General features: G+C 36.9%; 1 protein-coding gene across 1 annotated transcript in view; it reads right to left on the minus strand.

Moving 5' to 3' along the window:
- The window catches only part of LOC111779636 (callose synthase 3-like), a 22,504-nt gene extending 6,961 nt beyond the window's left edge, over window positions 1-15,543 (minus strand). The window contains exons 1-35 of the mRNA XM_023659728.1: window positions 15,427-15,543; window positions 15,290-15,327; window positions 14,880-15,091; window positions 13,255-13,355; window positions 12,230-12,354; window positions 11,288-11,381; window positions 11,035-11,145; window positions 10,809-10,925; window positions 10,624-10,716; window positions 9,616-9,707; window positions 9,382-9,508; window positions 9,093-9,230; window positions 8,910-8,986; window positions 8,726-8,819; window positions 7,833-7,955; window positions 7,626-7,743; window positions 5,904-6,241; window positions 5,768-5,820; window positions 5,626-5,686; window positions 5,377-5,458; window positions 5,251-5,300; window positions 5,068-5,154; window positions 4,282-4,416; window positions 4,092-4,186; window positions 3,912-3,996; window positions 3,652-3,812; window positions 3,394-3,517; window positions 3,208-3,308; window positions 3,008-3,125; window positions 1,889-2,040; window positions 1,684-1,793; window positions 1,469-1,594; window positions 1,307-1,375; window positions 1,032-1,221; window positions 759-909 (exon numbers count right to left, since the gene is read on the minus strand). Of these exons, the coding sequence (XP_023515496.1) occupies window positions 759-909; window positions 1,032-1,221; window positions 1,307-1,375; window positions 1,469-1,594; window positions 1,684-1,793; window positions 1,889-2,040; window positions 3,008-3,125; window positions 3,208-3,308; window positions 3,394-3,517; window positions 3,652-3,812; window positions 3,912-3,996; window positions 4,092-4,186; window positions 4,282-4,416; window positions 5,068-5,154; window positions 5,251-5,300; window positions 5,377-5,458; window positions 5,626-5,686; window positions 5,768-5,820; window positions 5,904-6,241; window positions 7,626-7,743; window positions 7,833-7,955; window positions 8,726-8,819; window positions 8,910-8,986; window positions 9,093-9,230; window positions 9,382-9,508; window positions 9,616-9,707; window positions 10,624-10,716; window positions 10,809-10,925; window positions 11,035-11,145; window positions 11,288-11,381; window positions 12,230-12,354; window positions 13,255-13,355; window positions 14,880-15,057 (3,876 nt within the window). The 5' untranslated portion in view covers window positions 15,058-15,091; window positions 15,290-15,327; window positions 15,427-15,543. The remainder of the gene's footprint in view (window positions 1-758; window positions 910-1,031; window positions 1,222-1,306; window positions 1,376-1,468; window positions 1,595-1,683; window positions 1,794-1,888; window positions 2,041-3,007; window positions 3,126-3,207; window positions 3,309-3,393; window positions 3,518-3,651; window positions 3,813-3,911; window positions 3,997-4,091; window positions 4,187-4,281; window positions 4,417-5,067; window positions 5,155-5,250; window positions 5,301-5,376; window positions 5,459-5,625; window positions 5,687-5,767; window positions 5,821-5,903; window positions 6,242-7,625; window positions 7,744-7,832; window positions 7,956-8,725; window positions 8,820-8,909; window positions 8,987-9,092; window positions 9,231-9,381; window positions 9,509-9,615; window positions 9,708-10,623; window positions 10,717-10,808; window positions 10,926-11,034; window positions 11,146-11,287; window positions 11,382-12,229; window positions 12,355-13,254; window positions 13,356-14,879; window positions 15,092-15,289; window positions 15,328-15,426) is intronic.
- Between the last annotated feature and the right edge of the window lie 3,453 nt (window positions 15,544-18,996).

Consider the following 18,996-nt stretch of genomic DNA (forward strand, 5'->3'; position numbering starts at 1 on the left):
GGATTTAGGGGCGGTCTCACATCGATTGGAGGAAGGAAAAGTGCCAGCGAGGATGCTGGGCCCCGAAGGCGGGTGGATTGTGATGTCCCACATTGGTTGGGGAAGAGAACAAACCACCATTTATAAGGGTATTTGGGGGCGGTCTCACATCGGGGGGGTGGATTTAGGGGCGGTCTCACATCGATTGGAGGAAGGAAAAGTGCCAGCGAGGATGCTGGGCCCCGAAGGCGGGTGGATTGTGATGTCCCACATTGGTTGGGGAAGAGAACAAACCACCATTTATAAGGGTATTTGGGGGCGGTCTCACATCGGGGGGGTGGATTTAGGGGCGGTCTCACATCGATTGGAGGAAGGAAAAGTGCCAGCGAGGATGTTGGGCCCCGAAGGCGGGTGGATTGTGATGTCCCACATTGGTTGGGGAAGAGAACAAACCACCATTTATAAGGGTGTGGAAACCTTCCCCTAGCAGACGTGTTTTAAAGCCTCGAGGGAAGCCCAAAGAGGACAATTTCTGCATCTGGGCCCTTACAAAAGGTGTTTGATTACATAGAATGACCAGACTGAAATTATTTAATTGTCGTCCGACAACCCGATTTGTCAACTGACGCACACACGATCGATTAGGAGCTAATAACTTTGACATTCCGAGACGTCAACAGGCTGGTAATGTTCATATGGTGATCTAGGCACAAAAGAGAAAAAAAAGAAAAGAACAAGGGAAGGTAAAAGCATGCCACCACACTTATTTTAACCAATACCTCATCCAATTGCACATGATCAGAAGCATTTATAGATTTGGGAGAAGCAGCCTTCACAAGAGATGAATAATATGTCTTCTGGTTTTTCTTGGATTTGTCTTTACTAGGTTCTTCTACCTCGTCGATGTACGCCACTCGAAGCGATGGATACCTACAACAAATATACAACGCCATGAACTACAATCCGAATCCAGAAGTATAACCATCGCCATTATTATTTTCTTTTATGAAATGGTTTCCGAATAAAGTTTTATTATCGAAATAGTCCCGTACTTTGTCATTAGTTTCAAAATATCCTGGGCACGAGCGTCACCGGATTGCTTTTGAATACCATACTGTTGACATGATACCACAAAGGTAAATTTCATGTCAGATATTGCTTGACAATGTGCCCATAATGATCTATCACCCTTAGAACTTTCTTCTGAGTTCAACTCGACCGCCTTGTAACCCTCCATTAGATCTTAAAAGGAATAACATTGAAGTTAGAATCAAAATACAAATTTTAGAACTTAGATATAAAAGACGATGCGTTCGAAAAGGAGTACCTTGATCCTCAGCAGTATCAAGAAAAGCTTGAAGCTCTAAAGCCTTTCGGTAATACATCATTCCTCGAACTGAGTTTCGATAAAACACGGAGTTAGATGTAGAACAACGTTTTATAAGGAGGGATAAATGAAATGTAGCTGATAAAGGGAACGAGGAAAAACCCGTTTTAGTTAACGTTTGGCCTCTGTAGGACGCCCAGAGTCGAAGTTCTTCCTCCAGCTCACTCACTTCCTTTAATTCCTCTTCGTTACTGCATTTCTGTCGTTCAAGGAAGTTCTTCCATTCGTCTAAAGATATACAAACAATTTGTTCGTCAAAGAAAATAGAACACGAGTATAACGACACAAGTACGAGTGTACCAATACAAAAAGGAAACCTGGATATATCTTTTGTAGGTAGAAAAGAATCGAAACGCCATCTTCATTTCGCTCTTCTAGATCATGCAATGAAAATAGAACCTCCTCCGTGTAGTATGGAGTTAAGACACTAAATTTAATGTCACAGTGTCAGAAAACAAATAAGAACAAAATGAAGTGAAAGGCTAGAAGGAAGAAACAAATTAAGAAACGAAAAAGGCTTACGAGAACGAAAGCATGTTCCGGACTTTAGGTGCTGCAGGCATGTCCATAAACAATGAATTCGAAAAGAAAGAGATTCGCCTTCTTGCTTCTAAGTTGGACGGTACATCCATGGCAGATTCCTTGGTCGTAAGCAACAAATAGAGTCGTTTAATCTGAACATAGAAGTACGTCCATTAAACGTCATGGCATAAGCTAGTCCACAGATTCAAACTTTTACCTTTTAGTCGAAAGTATATGTTTTAACTAGTTGAGACATGTTATCATTAACATCAAAAAAATTTACCCGAACTCTTCTTTTTTCTCACCAAAACTTTAGGAAATACCCACTAGACTTATGATGTTGATTTTCTTCCATTTTCTTGTCGTTGTATATTTTTGTATCTCGGGAAATCCTTTATCAATAAAGTACGTTCATTTTTCAAGCAACTGTTTACATTGAAGAGAGGGAAGCATGCCTCGTATTCTCCTTCTGTTAGAAATTACGAATCTCCACAATGGTATGATATTGTCCACTTTGAGCATAAGCTCTCATGGGTTTGTTTTTGGTTTCCCAAAAGGCCTCATACCAATGGAGATGTATTCCTTACATATAAACTCATAATCATTCATTAAATTAGCTAACATGGGACTCCCTCCCAACAATTCTCAACAATCCTCCCCCGAACAAAGTACAACATAGAGCCTCCTCTAAGGTCTATGGAGCCCTCGAACAGCCTCCCCTTAATCGAGGCTCGACTCCTTCTCTAGAGCCTTCGAACAAAGTACACCCTTTGTTCAACAATTTAGTCATTTTTTACTACACCTTCGAGACTCGCAACATTTTTGTTCGACACTTGAAGATTCTATTTACATGACTAAGTTAAGGGCATGACTCTAATACCATGTTAGGAATCACGAATCTCCACAATGGTATGATATTGTCCACTTTGAGCATAAACTCTCACGGATTTGTTTTTTGTTTCCCCGAAAGGCCTCATACCAATAGAGATGTATTCCTTACTTATAAACCTATGATCAACCCCTTAATTAACCAATTGAGACTCCCTCCCAACCATCCTCAACACCTTCCACTAGGCAAAAGAAAAAGAGAACCATGAATGTTTCTAAATCAGCACCGACCTTTTCCTGCCACGCTTCTGTCTGATCAACGGGAAACTTTATGGCTCCAGTGGACGCAAATAGATCCAATGACGTCTTTCCTCCATGCGAAAATCCTCCATCGAGTGTTTCGAGCAAACTAATTAAAGTTTCCATGTAAGATACTTTATATATTTAGAGGCTATTCTTTTCTGGGACATCTCAAAATTTAGATATAACACCTGGGTATAGGATCCTCAATCATGATATCTCTTGTTACATCTTCAAGCATGTCTTGAAATAAAATCACCACAGCATCCTTGTCGTCCTGCCTGTTATCCAACTGCGATTCGAAGATATCGCTCAGCTAGATTGCACGGAACCCGATGAATCAAAATAGATAAACAAAAGTATTTATTAAACATTACCAAATACTTTGTAAGCTTGACAAAACGATCATACAGCTTTGGTAGAGCACTCATCTTGAACTCACTTATTAAGGTATTTTCTTCTATGTGTTTGTCCACCTCAGTAAATATATAATCTATTACCCTGGTAAAATTCAAAAACTGGGGTTAAAAATAGGATACCAAAAAGTGAGCAATGAGAAACAAGCTGATATCGACTTGCATATATGTATTTCGTTACATTCCTTAACGAAATCATATGTCGAACTAAAGACTTACTCTTTCTCACGAACACCTTGAACTAAAAGCTTGATTATCTTCTTAAATGAGGCATAACATTCACGAATAGCACTCGACATGTAGCTGTCAGCATTGATTCGCTTTTTCAGCTCCCGGTCCTTTCCGTTGCTATCTTTAGCCATGTCTAATGCTATTGGAATCTAAACAAAGAGCAATAACACGTCATGGTCATAAATCCAAATACATTTTTCCACGACCGACGTCAAAAAAAAAAAAAAAGATGAATAAGCGGAACACACCTTACTAGCAAGAAGAAACGGAGGCCACTGCATAAGGCCTAACTCCGTGTCTGCCCAATAAGGAACGAGCAAAAGGTCCATTTCCCTGAGATATATAATAGCTTAAGCAAACAACGTGCTAAACCGAGATAGAGTCAGTAACAACTTGAACCCATTATGAGTTTAATCTTATAAGAATACCTATTACTTATAAGATCTTCCTCTCGAAAACTGCTGATTATTTTATTCCACAGCTGAGCAAATTTTGCACCCTCTTTCTCCTTGTTAGATGAAATCTGCAGGATAGCCAAATTTAAAAAACAAATGGCTTGTTAAGTTAGGAACAAAGAAAAGAATTGAGAAACTAAAGTTTAAGGAAGACAAAACTAACGACGGAGAAGTTTCGGGCAAAAGTGGCCTTCAGTCCTTTCTTCTTGGTTTCGCCCTGTTCCTCTGGAATCAAACAGGCATTAAAAGCTCCAGGAAGCGACTCAAAACGAGACCTGAGCATTCCCAACGTACGAATCTGAAAGAATAAAACAAATTCCTTAATCAGTTGTAAGGAAAGAACGCATCAAAATGCAGTGTAGATTACAATTTCTACTTGGGGATGATGTTAAAAGTAATTTAACGGTACCATTAACTTAAGTGTTTGGGTTTAGTAGTGAGTTAACATGGTTGAGAGCATGAGATCATGTATTCAAATGTCTATGATATCCTTTTCTACCAAATGTGGAACAAAGAAGTTGTGAGCCTCGAAGGTGTAGTCAAAAGTGACTCAAGTGTCGAATAAAAGGTGTACTTTGTTCGAGGACTCTAGAGAAGGAGTCGAGCCTCGATTAAGGGGAGGCTGTTCGAGGGCTCCATAGGTCTTAGGGGAGGCTATATAGTGTACTTTGTTCGAGGGGAAGATTGTTGAGAATTGTTGAGAGGGAGTCCCACGTTGGCTAATTTAGGGAATGATCATGGGTTTATAGGTAAGGAATACGTCTCCATTGGTATGAGGCCGAAAGCAAAGCCATAAGAACTTATGCTCAAAGTGGACAATATCATACTATAGTGGAGAGTCGTGATTCCTCACCATCGTACCGGCGGTCTCTTTCCCTGCCCTTAGGCGGTTTTCTTTAATGTAAGAAAAGATAAGGGAAAAAATAAGCCTTAAAACAGCTATACAAACCTCTCCGAGGCGACGAAATGCACCATAAATACCACCAAATAATGTGGAAAATATGGCATACCAAATCTGGGCATCCATAAAATAAACCTGAAACAAAATTCGAACTAATTACGACAAAAAAACAAGACAAAGCAAAAAATGAGAAGAAAAAAAAAGTCTTGTCAGAATGGACAAAATGCATACAAGAATAATAGGAGCCCAGAGTGCAATGACAACACCAATATTGTTTTTAGCTGCCGAGAAATAAAAACACATTAGAACGTCGAAGTTCGAAAGAACAACTCCATTGCATATAATTACGACACCCACCCTGAGGAAAAAACTCATGCCATTGGAAGACGGTTATTCGAACACTCATGATTGCTTTTGTTGGACCTACTAGAGGCTTTATCTGTCAAGAGAAGCAAAAGAATAAGTGAAAATAAGCGAAGGTATGCTGTTCGTGCTACAATGACCGGGTAAAGTTGTAGCATCAAAGAGGGAGCAGTCAAAGAAATTAAGCATAATGAGCTGACAGTTTATAAAGAGGCACAAGCTAAGTAGAGGAGAAAACAACACCTCTATATAATAACTGAATGTCAACTTGGTTGCAATAAGAAGCACCCAGAATAATGTATACCTAAAAGTTCGAGACGAGATTGATTAGAATGGGAGGAAATCGAAGCAAGATTTTCGATTTTTTAAAATAATGAAGTCTTACTTGACAAGAGAAAATGTACTTTCATGCATTCCTCTGCCAACATAAAGTCGAGGCTGCAAATTCCAATGAAAATACGATGAGAAACTGATATCGTCGAACAGGAAAATTCAAAATAACACCATAGCTTTCATTCTACCTGTGACCACCACATTACGAGCATCACAATTCTGTAGTTGGATCTCTCAAGAAACCGACGAATAAAAGGGAATAAAAAGAATAAACCCGCTAGCATATTCGGAGACAAATAGATCACAATAGCCAAGATAAACAAGGAGGGTGAATTTGAAGTGTTGCCACCAAACCAGCCTTTGATAGTTTGAGCAAACCCAGATGGATTTTCCCAGCTATAAGCATATGTCACAGGAAGAATTACCACCCACGCAGCAGCAGAAACCACCTTTAAGATATATCTCAACTTGACATAAAACGACATGCTCCGATGGGCTTTCCAACTAAGAATTACATCAAGAACAGCTGCAGAAACATGTAAAGGACGCTGAGAAATAAGTATTTTGTTCGAGATACATAACAGGAATCTATATAAATAGCCCATTATTAAACACCAACAAGGAGGAGAGGAAACCAATGGTAGTTAATAACATATAACTTATAACTTCGTACACTAGCTGCTTCACGTACATTGCCAACAATCATTTCTTTTCGGCATGCAAAATTGAAACTGATACGATATGTATCCCATGTCTCTCAAGTACACAGCAACGAGTAATGTATCGACTACAGGACTTCCAAAAGTTCAGTTCGATAGAATGAATGGAAAACCAACAATGGAAGATATATTTAAACCAGCTTGAGGAGTGTTGGTTGTAAATATGATAATTGGAAGTAATCAGTTCTGATTCTTTCCTTTTATGCATGGAGAAATGGAGTCTTTCTCCTATATAAGAAGGTTATGTATATTACTAATGAATTAGTGAAATTGTGAGATCTCACATTGGTCGGAGAGGGGAATGAAGGATTCTTTATACGTATATGGAAACCTCTCCCTAGTAGACACGTTTTAAAACCTTGAGGGGATGCTCAAAACAGAAAGCCCAAAAAGGACTATATCTGCTAGCGGTAAGCTTGGGTTGTTACAAATGGTATCAGAGTCAAGCATCGAGCGGCATGCCAGCAAGGAAGTTGGGTCCCCAAAAGAGTGGATTGTGAGATCTCACATCGGTTGGAGAGGGAAACGATACATTCCTATAAAAAAAACATATGTGGAAACCTCTCCCTAGTAGACGCGTTTTAAAATCTTGAGGGAATGCTCGAAACAGAAAGCTCAAAAAGTACAATATCTGCTAGTGGTAAGCTTGGGTTGTTACAAATGGTATTAGAGCCAAGCACCGGGCAGTGTGCCAGCAAGGACGTTGGGTCCCCAAATGAATTGATCTGAGATCCCACATCAGTTGGAGAGGAAAACAAAACATTCCTTATAAGGATGTGAAAACCTCTCCCTAGTAAACGCGTTTTAGAACCTTGTGGAGAAGCCCGAAAAGGAAAGCCTAAAGGGGACAATATCTGCTACCGATAGGCTTGATCACTACAATTAATTACATGGGCATTTTTACTCTCCCCAAAGCTTCTCTCGATCTTCAGAAAGCGCCTATTCTCTTTTTCAAAATCAAAATCCTCCTTGAAAAGAAATGGTAATTTCTTGTAAGTATCTAAGAAACTAAACCTCCAATTCTCATTTCAATTTTCAGCATTACTCCTCCCTAACTCCTAGATTACTCCCTACCCTCCGCTCCGCTCCTCCATGTTATTGTCATTCGAGTAAAATACAAACTTCGACAGGGGCATAACAGTAACTTCAAAAACTCATTGATCCACACAAAGAAAGAGAGAGTTTACCAACCTTGACAAAGCTTCAGTATGGCTGCAGTAATGAAGACACTTAAAACTTTCATGAACACATCAACATTAAAGATTGCACTTGGTTGCCCAGAGCCATTCCAGGCTACAATTATCATCGCCTGAGAAATAAAAAGTTCAAAACAGAAAGTAAATATTATTTTTCAACAACACCCAAGTGTGTAAACATTAAAGAAAAACACTGTCCAACCTGCAAGCTAAGTATAAAGAAGCTCCACATACGATCAAAGCTTCTGAAAATATGCCAATATGACCTTATTTCAACAAAATTAACTTTCCCCACCCATCGATCTTTCGAAAGAGCCTTGTTCTCCTGGATATAACAGCCAAAAACAAGCCGAGCTCACTAATTGTAAGACAGTTGCAGTATATTTTTACAACATTACCAAGTACGAAGTTCTTGTCTATACTTTACACTTCGATACGAACAATTATAATAGAAAGTCCCAACGGAATTACGAAACATTACTTCCTAGTGAATCAACGTAAAGATTAGAATATAGAAGTCATTCATGTTAGGAACCATGACTCATACCAATGGAAATGATATTGTCCACTTTGAGCATAAGCTCTCATGGTTTTGCTTTGGGCTTCCCCAAAAGCCTTCATACCAATGTAGATGTATTCCTTGCTTATAAACTCATGATCATTCCCTAAATTAGCCAACGTGGGACTCCCTCCCAACAATCCTCAACAATTCACTCATACATACAGGAACAGTTATGTAAAGAAAAAAGGTAAAACTGTATATGTGATTCCAATTAATAATACAACTTATTTAATCGAGTGAGAGAAAAAGGATCCAGTAGGTACGATTTTCATGAACACTTGCAACGGATGCTTAGAAGAGTGTGTCAGAGAACGAGAGCAAAGTGTTAGTGTGATGTCCCACATTGGTTGGGGAGGAGAACAAAACACCCTTTATAAGGGTGTGGAAACCTTCCTCTAGTAGACGTGTTTTAAAGCTTTGAGGGAAAACCCGAAAGGGAAAGTCCAAAGAGGACAATATCTACTAGTGGTGGATCTGGGTCGTTAGAGTTAGACATAACAAAGGAAATGCCAGTTCAAAAGGAAATAACTCACCCCACTTCTGTCGGCATGAATTTGATCGTGCGGAAGGCGAAAGAAGTCCGCATCTGCACGCATTGGCCACCCTAGACGGAAACAATCGACTGACCTACAGTTATAGAACAGATATCATATGGCCTAATCACAAAAAATATGTGGCCTACTTATTTGAGAGAAAGATACCACAATGAAAAGTTACCAGAAATATTCATTTAAATCATCATAATTCCTCCACTGGGAATGTTTTGATTTCCCTTGTTTGCTCCTTGCAGCTTCCTGGAAAGTCGAAAAATGACGATATAATCGAAATGATAAAGGCCTTACTAAACATTTCAATTAGAACAAGCATAAAAATAAATGAATGAATTAGTGTCACAAAAACCTTTGCAATCACTTGATAAATGGGAGTCACAACTTTATGCAAAAAAGCTTCATTTTCACCACCATAAGCTGGCTTGACATTCTCTCCTGTCATAGGGCTGATATTCCCAGCTAGAATGCCATATAACTCGAACGCCATCTTCAAGGAACAACCAAAAATAGAAACTTTAAATAACAACAAGTTCCTAGATGCATTACGAGGCAAATACATCGAAATATCAATCACCGCAACACCATGTAAGAGAGATATTCTACCAAAAAAAGTAAAAGAATGGAGTACTGAGACATACATGATGGTATATATAACAAAGACACTCGGGCATGAATCTCAAATTTGCGGCTTCTCCCCAAATTAGAAGATATAAAGCCATGTATAGAAGCTTCCTTTGTTGCACTTCCTGTTGTATTGTAGGTAACCTGAAGTGTCAGAAACCGAAACATATGAAATGGTGTATGGATAATTTCTTATTAATATTACTAACTTACGAGAGAGGTACAAGAATGACACGAAAATAAGAACATACCAGAGACTACTTTTACGATCCAAATACTTGCACCATTTTTTGTAGTTCTTGAAAAGCTTCTTCATTACTTCAGTCACAGCACGTTCATCCAGCTATACAATGAATAAGAACATATAAGAGATGACTGTAGATGATTAGCATGGTAACATGGCAAACGTGACTGACATCGGAGCAGAAGGTATTTCCATCCGAAAGTAGATGACTGTAGATAAGTACAAAGGTAACTTTTGAGACGCGTAGGCTTGATTCATCTTATTTGTTGTAAGCTGAGGATTGTTGATTGGTTGAGAAATGATTTGTTGGGAACCATATCATTTGTCAAATTACCATTTATTTCCAGAAAATGAAGAATGTTGCGCCTACATAGCCTTGCTCCAATTCTCCACAAACTCAAGGGGCAAGTTTTGAGCATTAATCACTGAACCATTAGAGGTGAGGACACAAATATTATAATGAAATTCCTCCTCTTGGCCTTCCATTAATGAAGATTGAAAATATGGTTGTTTAGATGAATCGATAGTCAAAGTCATTCCATTCCAGAGACCTTCCTCGACCAAAAGATCGTTCGATTCTCATTTCCTTCATCATCTTTTCTAATGCACGTACAGAATTTCCATTTAAGAATGCCCTATTGAACACAAAGATATTTGAGTGTTCTTCATTTTGCCGGTCACCAAGGTGAGGAATAACCACGTTTGGTCTTTTGGGCTTTCTAGCTCTTTCTCTCGTAAATCTTGCTATCCTTCCTCTTTTCCTTACTGAGCTTTAGGATGTTAGCATCCCAAAAAAGCTCGAGTTCTTTTCTCGTTTGGCTGCACTTAGGAGGCTCTATACTGTCGAATGTTGTCATCTAAAGGTGCTAACCTTTTCCAGTAAATAAGAGAAGTAGTTAATCTTATATATATTGTTACCTAGTAATTAGAGATTTATTTAGACTTATCTTATCTCGTTACCTATTATCTAAGGATTTATTTAGAATACTCCATATATTTGCGGCAAATTACTGACCTTGGGCTGCTGATCTGACTTCGGAAACTGCCGAATGTGTACATTTGCAAGTAATAGAATAAGGTGCTCCCTTTGATTTGCCACATTGCCTTCCTGCATTCAAGTTAACACTTCAAAACATATGGCTCAATTTGTTGCATCAAAATAAATAAAAGAATAAAAAAAAACTCAGCTAATTCTGTTACCTGAAACCCAAACATTGCTTGGAGCCAATCCAAGATATCTTCGCCATCTTTCCTCTTGTGATCAGTTGGCCAAATAAGGCCCCTAATGTTACGAAGCGCAATAACCGAAGCTTGGATCTGCAGTGATTTTTCAGCAAATTTAATCAGAAAACAAGCACAAGCTTATCGACAAATCTCTCTTCTTTCACAAAGACAACTAGTAGATAATATCAAACTAATAGCGAACCTCATGGTATCTCATAATTGTCTGACTTGCACTATCAGGATCAAGAGGAAGAATATTATATGGGAGAAAGATCTGTGTTTTCTCTGCAACTTTATCTTGTGCTTCCAAAATCTATAAGAAAAATAAAAGGGATTTTAAAGATATTGTAAAAATATAGAAGATGATAACTGAGATTCAGGCATTGACTTTAAAGTTGTCTAAAAAGCATCCAATAAGATTCTCATAAGAACCAACAAAATGGTGATAGAGTAACCTCACGATCAACTTCAATGGACTGAGTCATGTTAACGGCCTTCAAAACTTCAAAGAGTACATTAGCAGTTTGATAGGCCTTGGTAAGCTGAGCACTGAATATGCAGAAAAAGGAAAGGTTAGTGCTCCATTCAAACAAGCAAATATAGGAAACAAGACCAAGAGGCCAAGGAGATTTTACATAAGTGAGTTAAAGTGAGCTGTTGGGGATATTTCGAGTATAATAATTTGTAAAAGCTGGTTCGAGGAAATATTTTTGAAGCATGATGTTAGTGGATACATGAAATTGTTATTCCCTAATATGGATGAACAACAGCCTAAGCCCACTGCTAGCAAATATTATCCGCTTTGGCTCATTACATATCGCCGTCAGCCTCACGATTTTAAAGCGCATCTGCTAGGGAAAGATTTCAACACTCTTATAAGGAATGTTTCGTTCACCGCTCCAACAGATGTGGAATCTCACAATCCATCCCCCTTAGGGGCCAGTGTCCTCGCAGGCACACGCCCGATTTCTAGCTCTGATACCATTTGTAATAGCCCAAGCTCACCGCTAGTAGACATTGTCCACTTTGGCCTGTTACGTATCGCCATTAGCCTCACGATTTTATAACGCGTTTGCTAGGGAGAGGTTTTCACACCCTTATAAGGAATGCTTCGTTTCCCTCTCCAACCAACGTGGGATCTCACAAAACCAATATGCACAAATATTCCATAAAAACAATCTAAAAGAACATAAAAAAAAAAAAGTAGTAGTAATAATAACTTCATCCTAAACACGACCAAAATTATGAGCAATCCCAAGCAATGCCTGCAAAATCTCCTTTTTCTCTTCAAAAACCAATTTCCCTTTGCGTCCAATCTTCTCGTGCAGTAGATAATCAAATTGAATAAAAATGGAAATTGTTAACTCAAATACCACAAGCTAACGAAAAAAACATACCGATCGGCTTTATCAGCAGCACTTTGCAAAGCTTGGATGTACTTTTTATAATAATGTTGATAGTAGCTCTGCATTTCACGGGCATCACTTTTCTTTACTCTTCCCATTAAGGTTGGATCATTCTCCTGCAGCCAAAGACCAATAAAGTAAATGAATGAATTGAATTAGCAAGCGCAAAGGATATAGCAACAATTAACTCATGGCCAATTCCCATTAATCCCTAGGGAGGCTTTGCCATCCCAAAAGCCAGCTCCAGGAGACAGCTAACATATCTACTCCCTTTTGTTATGAATAACCAAGTTTTCATTGTGAAGAAATGAAAGAATACAAGGGCGAGCGCAAAAAAAAGCCTACAATCGAGAGAAATAAGACATGTTCCTGACTGAACTCAAAATCTACTCCTGACTGACCTCCACGGTTCTACAGATTCCAACAAAAAACAATAACTCGACTAAAAAAGGACCTCAAGGTGAGTTCATGGTCCAATGGCAGGAATGCTACTTCTTATTTCCAAGTCTTGGGGTCGAATCGACCTTTTGCACCTCAAATTAGATACAGAATTAGACCTCCTGGTGGTATTCTTTGCATTCAAAAATCTTTTATAACTACAACCTTTTGATGATTATTACAATTGGCACTCACCATTCAGTTCTTTTGAATGAAGTTCAAGGTTTTGAATAAAAAAACATGGACTTCTCTGTCTGCATAGTTCTTAAATCTAGACTAGGCCAAACTAGTGCCAAAAGACTCCAAGAAAATGTCTTCCAGTTTTGGGTTACGAAACGGTACTAATGATATAACTAAAATGAATGTACCATCAAACTCGAGATGATGCTTCTATGAGCGATTGAGAGTCAAAGAAGTCTTCTCAAACATAGGGTACGCTCGAGTATATGACTGCAGTAGACTACTCAAAACTAATAATCCCACTCCCTTCAAAATAAATAAAAGCAAGATATAGATCCAAACTACTCATTAGAAGTGTTTTTTATTTGAAAAAAAGAACATAAGAAGAGAAAGCTAACCCTTTCGAGCCGTTGAAGTAGAGCAGTTTTAAATTGCCGAACACCACGCCCACTAGAAGTTGGATCTAACTTATGGGCTTTCTCAAATGCATAGAACCGACCTACAATGAATAAAATATATAGATTAACAATCGAAAACTTTGAGAAACCAGAAAATCTCAAATAAAGGAAAATGATAGATTATTAATCAAAAATTAGGTCAAATATCTCATCGCAATAACACTTGCTTGAGATTCAAATCACTCCACAAGCAAGATCGATCATGTCAAACTTGAATGACTCTAAACATGCAACCTAAACTATATGTAACTGCAAAGAAACTTAGCCCTTGGCTAAAGGAAAGCACAAATGCTCGTTTTACTACATTTTCCAAGTCTAGTTTACAAAGATAACATACATGACTTTATATAGCCTCAAAATGAAAACTCTTAACCTTCCATGAGACATTTCAAGAGTTGTAACCTTCATAATTTACGTCATAATTAGCCACTATCTAAATATAACCTTAAAGTAAATAAGCCTTAAAATACATTAAGGAAACACCATAACTCTAGATTATCATCCACCCAAAATTTGTAACCATCCAAGAATAAATGAAGCTTACTCTTTTTTTAATGTGGCATGAATTGCAACATCTTGTGATAATTTAAACGACATTTTCTTCACATTTTCCTTGAAGTTTATCTCGCATGATTGATGCTTTGGTTCATATCATATTGACTTATTTTCATGCCCTTCCAAATTGAAATAAAAAATATCCCCATACTCAATCGTCCATACATTTGATTTGAGTCCCTTAAAACGACGCTTAATAAGTTTCAACGCATATTTTGACGATCAAGGTTGTCATTATGAACGTTGAGAATTACATCAAGCACAAATGTCACTAAACCAGAATAATATCCTTGTCCAAAACCAGTTAGATAGATCACTTGGTATATTGACTTGAACCAAAAAGCAGATTTAGCTGCATGCAAATACGAATCAATTCATTGGTTCGAAGTTTAGTCAATGCTTCATGGATTCAATTTTAGAAAGCTAGTAAGCAAACATTATGGAGTGACAACAATTATCGATTTCAAGTATGGAAACTTGCGCAAATCAAGCAGCTTGTCAGAAACCTAGAATCACAATTCGCTCGTACAAAGGAGACACTAGCACAAGGTAAAAGCACCAAGTAAACTTGCTAGTGCAGCCCCACAGTGTAAGCTGATACTGTGTCTGTGAGATCCCACATCGGTTGGAGAGGAGAACAAAGCATCCTTTATAAGGGTGTGGAAACCTCTCCCTAGCAGACGCGTTTTAAAAACCTTGAGGGGAAGCCCGAAGAAGACAATATTTGCTAGCGGTGGATTTGGACCGTTACAGTGTCTACCAGTAAGCACCGAATAGAATGGACCCACAATCTATTTGGTATGGATATAAGCAAGCACTTTACTGGAACCAGTGTCCAAAATATAGAAATCGGATCGTGTTGAAGCTTGTTATCAAACAGAAATCAAGAAGAAAAACATATATTCCTCGACATAAGCATTAAAGTACTTATTTACGATCGAGTTCATCTAAGAACGCTATATATACCAAGATAACATCCTACTAACAGTACAACATTAGTTCAAACTTACATAGATACGCAACTCTGGGATTGCTCGACTCGACCTCATTAGCCACACGAAGAATTGGCGCAATCTCCTTGAGCGACGACGGTACAACTTCACTGTCGCCGAAATTCCCCGTCGTCTGCGTCCTCGTGATCCTCCTCTGCAATGGAGGAGGCTGATCCGACCCCCCTCTCGACGACATTTCGTTCCTTCAGACTCTCAAACTCCCAATCTCCCTGTTCCCATCACAAAAATTCAAAGAACAAACCACAGTAACTCATAAGAACAACATCAACAAAACCCTAACAAAACTAACACATTTCAAAACGACAAACACTAACAAGTTACAAAAAACAATCAAGCAGAAGAAAATGCACAACAATCAAACATAAACCAAAACCAAAACCAAAACCACAAAAAATTTCAATAACTACCTGCTGAATGCGACAACTTAAACGCAAGAATCAAGCATCTGCTACACAATAACAGTAAATGGGTATCAGAAACATGGGTTCATTTCAAAAGATATACAAAATGTGTATGAGATTAAGAACGCATAGATATGAATCACCTGTGGTAATGGCGATTTTAGAAGAAGAACAAACCCTCAACAGAGAGAGATGCAAGAGAAAAACGGAAGAAAAGAGAAGCAAAGAGGAAGAGGGAGGCAAGGGAAAGAGCAACTTTTTTGGTGTCAGTAGAGGAAGCTCTGCTTGTGTTTGTATACCACAATTCTCAGTACAGTGGAGGGAAAGAATTACTGTTTTTTTTGTAGGGCCCAGCTTCATTCTTTTTATGCTCCATTTTACCAAAAGGGTAGAATGTTTTCATTTAATTACGAGACTGCCATCGATGCGTTTGATCCTGTCCTAGGATTGAATTTGTAATGTTATTAAAATATTCAATTATTTTTATTTTTTCCATTTTTTATTCTCTAAAATTATTCTCGAAACTACACGAAACACGTTTTAATTTATTAGATCTTCAAACGTGTTTATATAAAAATTGATTTCATTAAAAAATGTTTTTTACAAAACGTTACTAAATAATTGAATTTCAATGGTTTTTAGGAAATATAAAAAATTAAATTTAATCGAGAACGATTGTCATTGTTGAATGAAAGTCCCACATCGACTAGTTTAGGAAATAATCATTGGTTTATAATCAAGGAATATTATCTCCATTGATACTAGACCTTTTACGGAAGCTCAAAGTAAAGCCATGAGAGCTTATGCTCAAAGTAGACAATATCATACCATTATGGAGAGTGGTATTCATCTAACATGGTATCAGAGTCATGTCCTAAACTTAGTCATGTCAAACAAAGGACTCCAAAATGAAAAGAATCAAGCCTCGATTAAGGGCATACCATTGTGGAGAGAGTCGTGTTCATCTAACAATAGTTAAATTAATTTATTGGTTTGAGCGTTTCACGAAACCCAAAAGAAGGTGACTTGACTTGCAATAGGTGACTCGTTTTTTAATAAAAATGAATAGACACCATATCTTTCAAAACGAAATTGCATACGGATCCAATTTGTATAATGAAAGCTAATTTTATCAAAAAAAATCTAATGGTTGGAACTCATCGTTAACGGTTAAGAAACATATTGATTTTCCGTTGCGAGTAATAAGTCCATCCTAAAAAAACTATATACACGTTTCAATTTTTTTTAATTAAAATATATTATTTTATATAGTTGAATTATGCTCAAATTGTCTAAGTAAATCTAGGAGGTAGGGAGAGTAATAAGCGAAAAATGGGAAGGGCATTTCAGTCACAATGAATTAAAAATTAAGAAAAAAAGGCATCCTTATAATAAAAAGAAACCGAAGGACAAGGAAATGGGAGAGGGAAGGAAAAAGCAAAAGCAGACATTCTTGAACACCGAGCGGACAATAGTACCCTCGAAGGCATATACAAAGCAACAATAATGAAAGGGTAAAATAGTAAAATCACATGAGCAGATGACGTGGATTTTACTTTTTGAAAAAAGTAAAAAATTACCATTAGAGGAAAAAAAAAAATGGGAAATTAGGAGTGAATAAATAGAGAGGCTGAAGTAATGGTATTACAATAATGAAAGGGTAAAATAGTAAAATCACATGAGCAGATGACGTGGATTTTATTACAAGAAAAAAGGAGAAAGGGTAAAATGGTAAAATAAAAATGAGCGGATGACGTGGATTTTATTTTTTGAAAAAAAGTGAAAAATTACCATTAGAGGAAAAAAAATAGGAAATTAGGAGTGAATAAATAGAGAGAGTGAAGTAATGGTATTACAATAATGAAAGGGTAAAATAGTAAAATCACATGAGCAGATGACGTGGATTTTATTACAAGAAAAAAAGAGAAAGGGTAAAATGGTAAAATAAAAATGAGCGGATGACGTGGATTTTATTTTTTGAAAAAAAGTGAAAAATTACCATTAGAGGAAAAAAAAATAGGAAATTAGGAGAGTGAAGTAATGGTATTATTGGGATAAGGGAATCTTGAAATGTCGGTTTCATTTTGTCTTTTTTGCCCTTTATTCGCTTTTTCTTTTCTTTTTTTATTTTTTTATTTTTTACTTTTTGGATGAACAAATGGTGGGACCCTCTATCCACCTTCAAAATAAATTATTTTTAATACATTAAATCATTTACAACTAGTTTTTTAATCAAATAATATTTATAAAAATAAAAATAAAAAAACATTTTCTAAACTTACCTATTAAGAAAATTAGACTAAATTAATAAAAAAATACGTTTGTTTTAAATATAATTTTTAAAAGTTTTAATAATTCTAAAAGTCAGTATCGACTGATTTAGGAAACGTTCATGAGTGAGAAATCCAAACCAAAATCATGAGAGTTTATGCTCAAAATGGACAATATCATACCAGAGAATCGTGTTCATTTAAACTATAAAAAAAATTAAAAATTAAAAGTTATTCTTAAATTTAAAAATATCATTAAACTTTTAGAAACTTTAAAATTATCGAACTTTCAAAAGTTTTATTAATACTAAAAAAAATTTAAAATACCGTAAATCTTTAGAAAACATAAAATTATTTAGATGGTTTCTGTTGATATATTTATCGGAGGGTTATCGTGTTAATAATACTTTTAAATTTTTATGTGTATGTTTTAAATATGATATTTACCGTAACTATATTTTTAATTTTTTTATTAATTTACGATCCCTCCGTCATCCAAAATGAAAGGGGCAATCTCGTAATTTTTGGTCGATGAAGATAGGATATTAGGTGCTCCGTTCTATTTTTCCATTGAGGCCAAATAAAAATTTGTGCTCAAGAGATAGTTGTTCATATACTAATAAGGGATGTATAGATTCTCAATAAGAGATGAGCCGAGGCGGTCCCCTCAGACCGTCGGGATCGTATATTGCCGAACTATAGACCCCATGTAATATTATTTTGAAGTCATGCAATTAAATTGTTGTTAAATAGAAACTTTTTTTGTTTTTTTATTTATGAATAATGAATTTCTTTTTAAACCCAAGCTCTCGATCGGTTGATGGTCGTCTCAGCCATTTGAGCTGTCACCAAGTTGGCGTTTAGGTTTTACGTTATCAAAATAGGTTATGTTATCTTTTTCGGATAATACGAAAAAATGTAAAGAGAACAGGTGGGTGAAATAGTTCGTAATCTTCCAAACCTAAAACACGTACAAAAAGGAGCCAAATTGAATTTGCACTTTGTTTCAAGTTAGGCAAAGTGAATTATAGTCTTTAATCAACGAGCTGAAATCCTTATGTCCTACGCTTTTAAAGGTATCCTTTAATCATCAATTTGCTTATAGACCGACGATCGATGGGACACTTTAAGATTTGAAATTATAATAATAACGTAGTCGATGAATTTTGAGATTTTTGTATATTTTATCACGTTAAAACTAATCACAGGGGCGTAAGTCTATTAGAATATTGATATTGAGCTACTACGTATGCAACTGGGTCTAGGGTTTATGGGGGCGCAAGTCTCGGTTACGTGGTTAGACTGTGATCTAGAGCTACTACATATGTAATTAGGCAACTCGTTGATTTTGTATTAACACTATTAGTTACCACTAAACGACAAAGCCTCAAGCAAAATAAGGGACTTCTCGTCTCTTTTTCTGTTTTTTCTGATATGTTTCTC

The sequence above is a fragment of the Cucurbita pepo genome, chromosome LG18, assembly GCF_002806865.2.
Source record: "Cucurbita pepo subsp. pepo cultivar mu-cu-16 chromosome LG18, ASM280686v2, whole genome shotgun sequence".
NCBI lineage: Eukaryota > Viridiplantae > Streptophyta > Magnoliopsida > Cucurbitales > Cucurbitaceae > Cucurbita > Cucurbita pepo.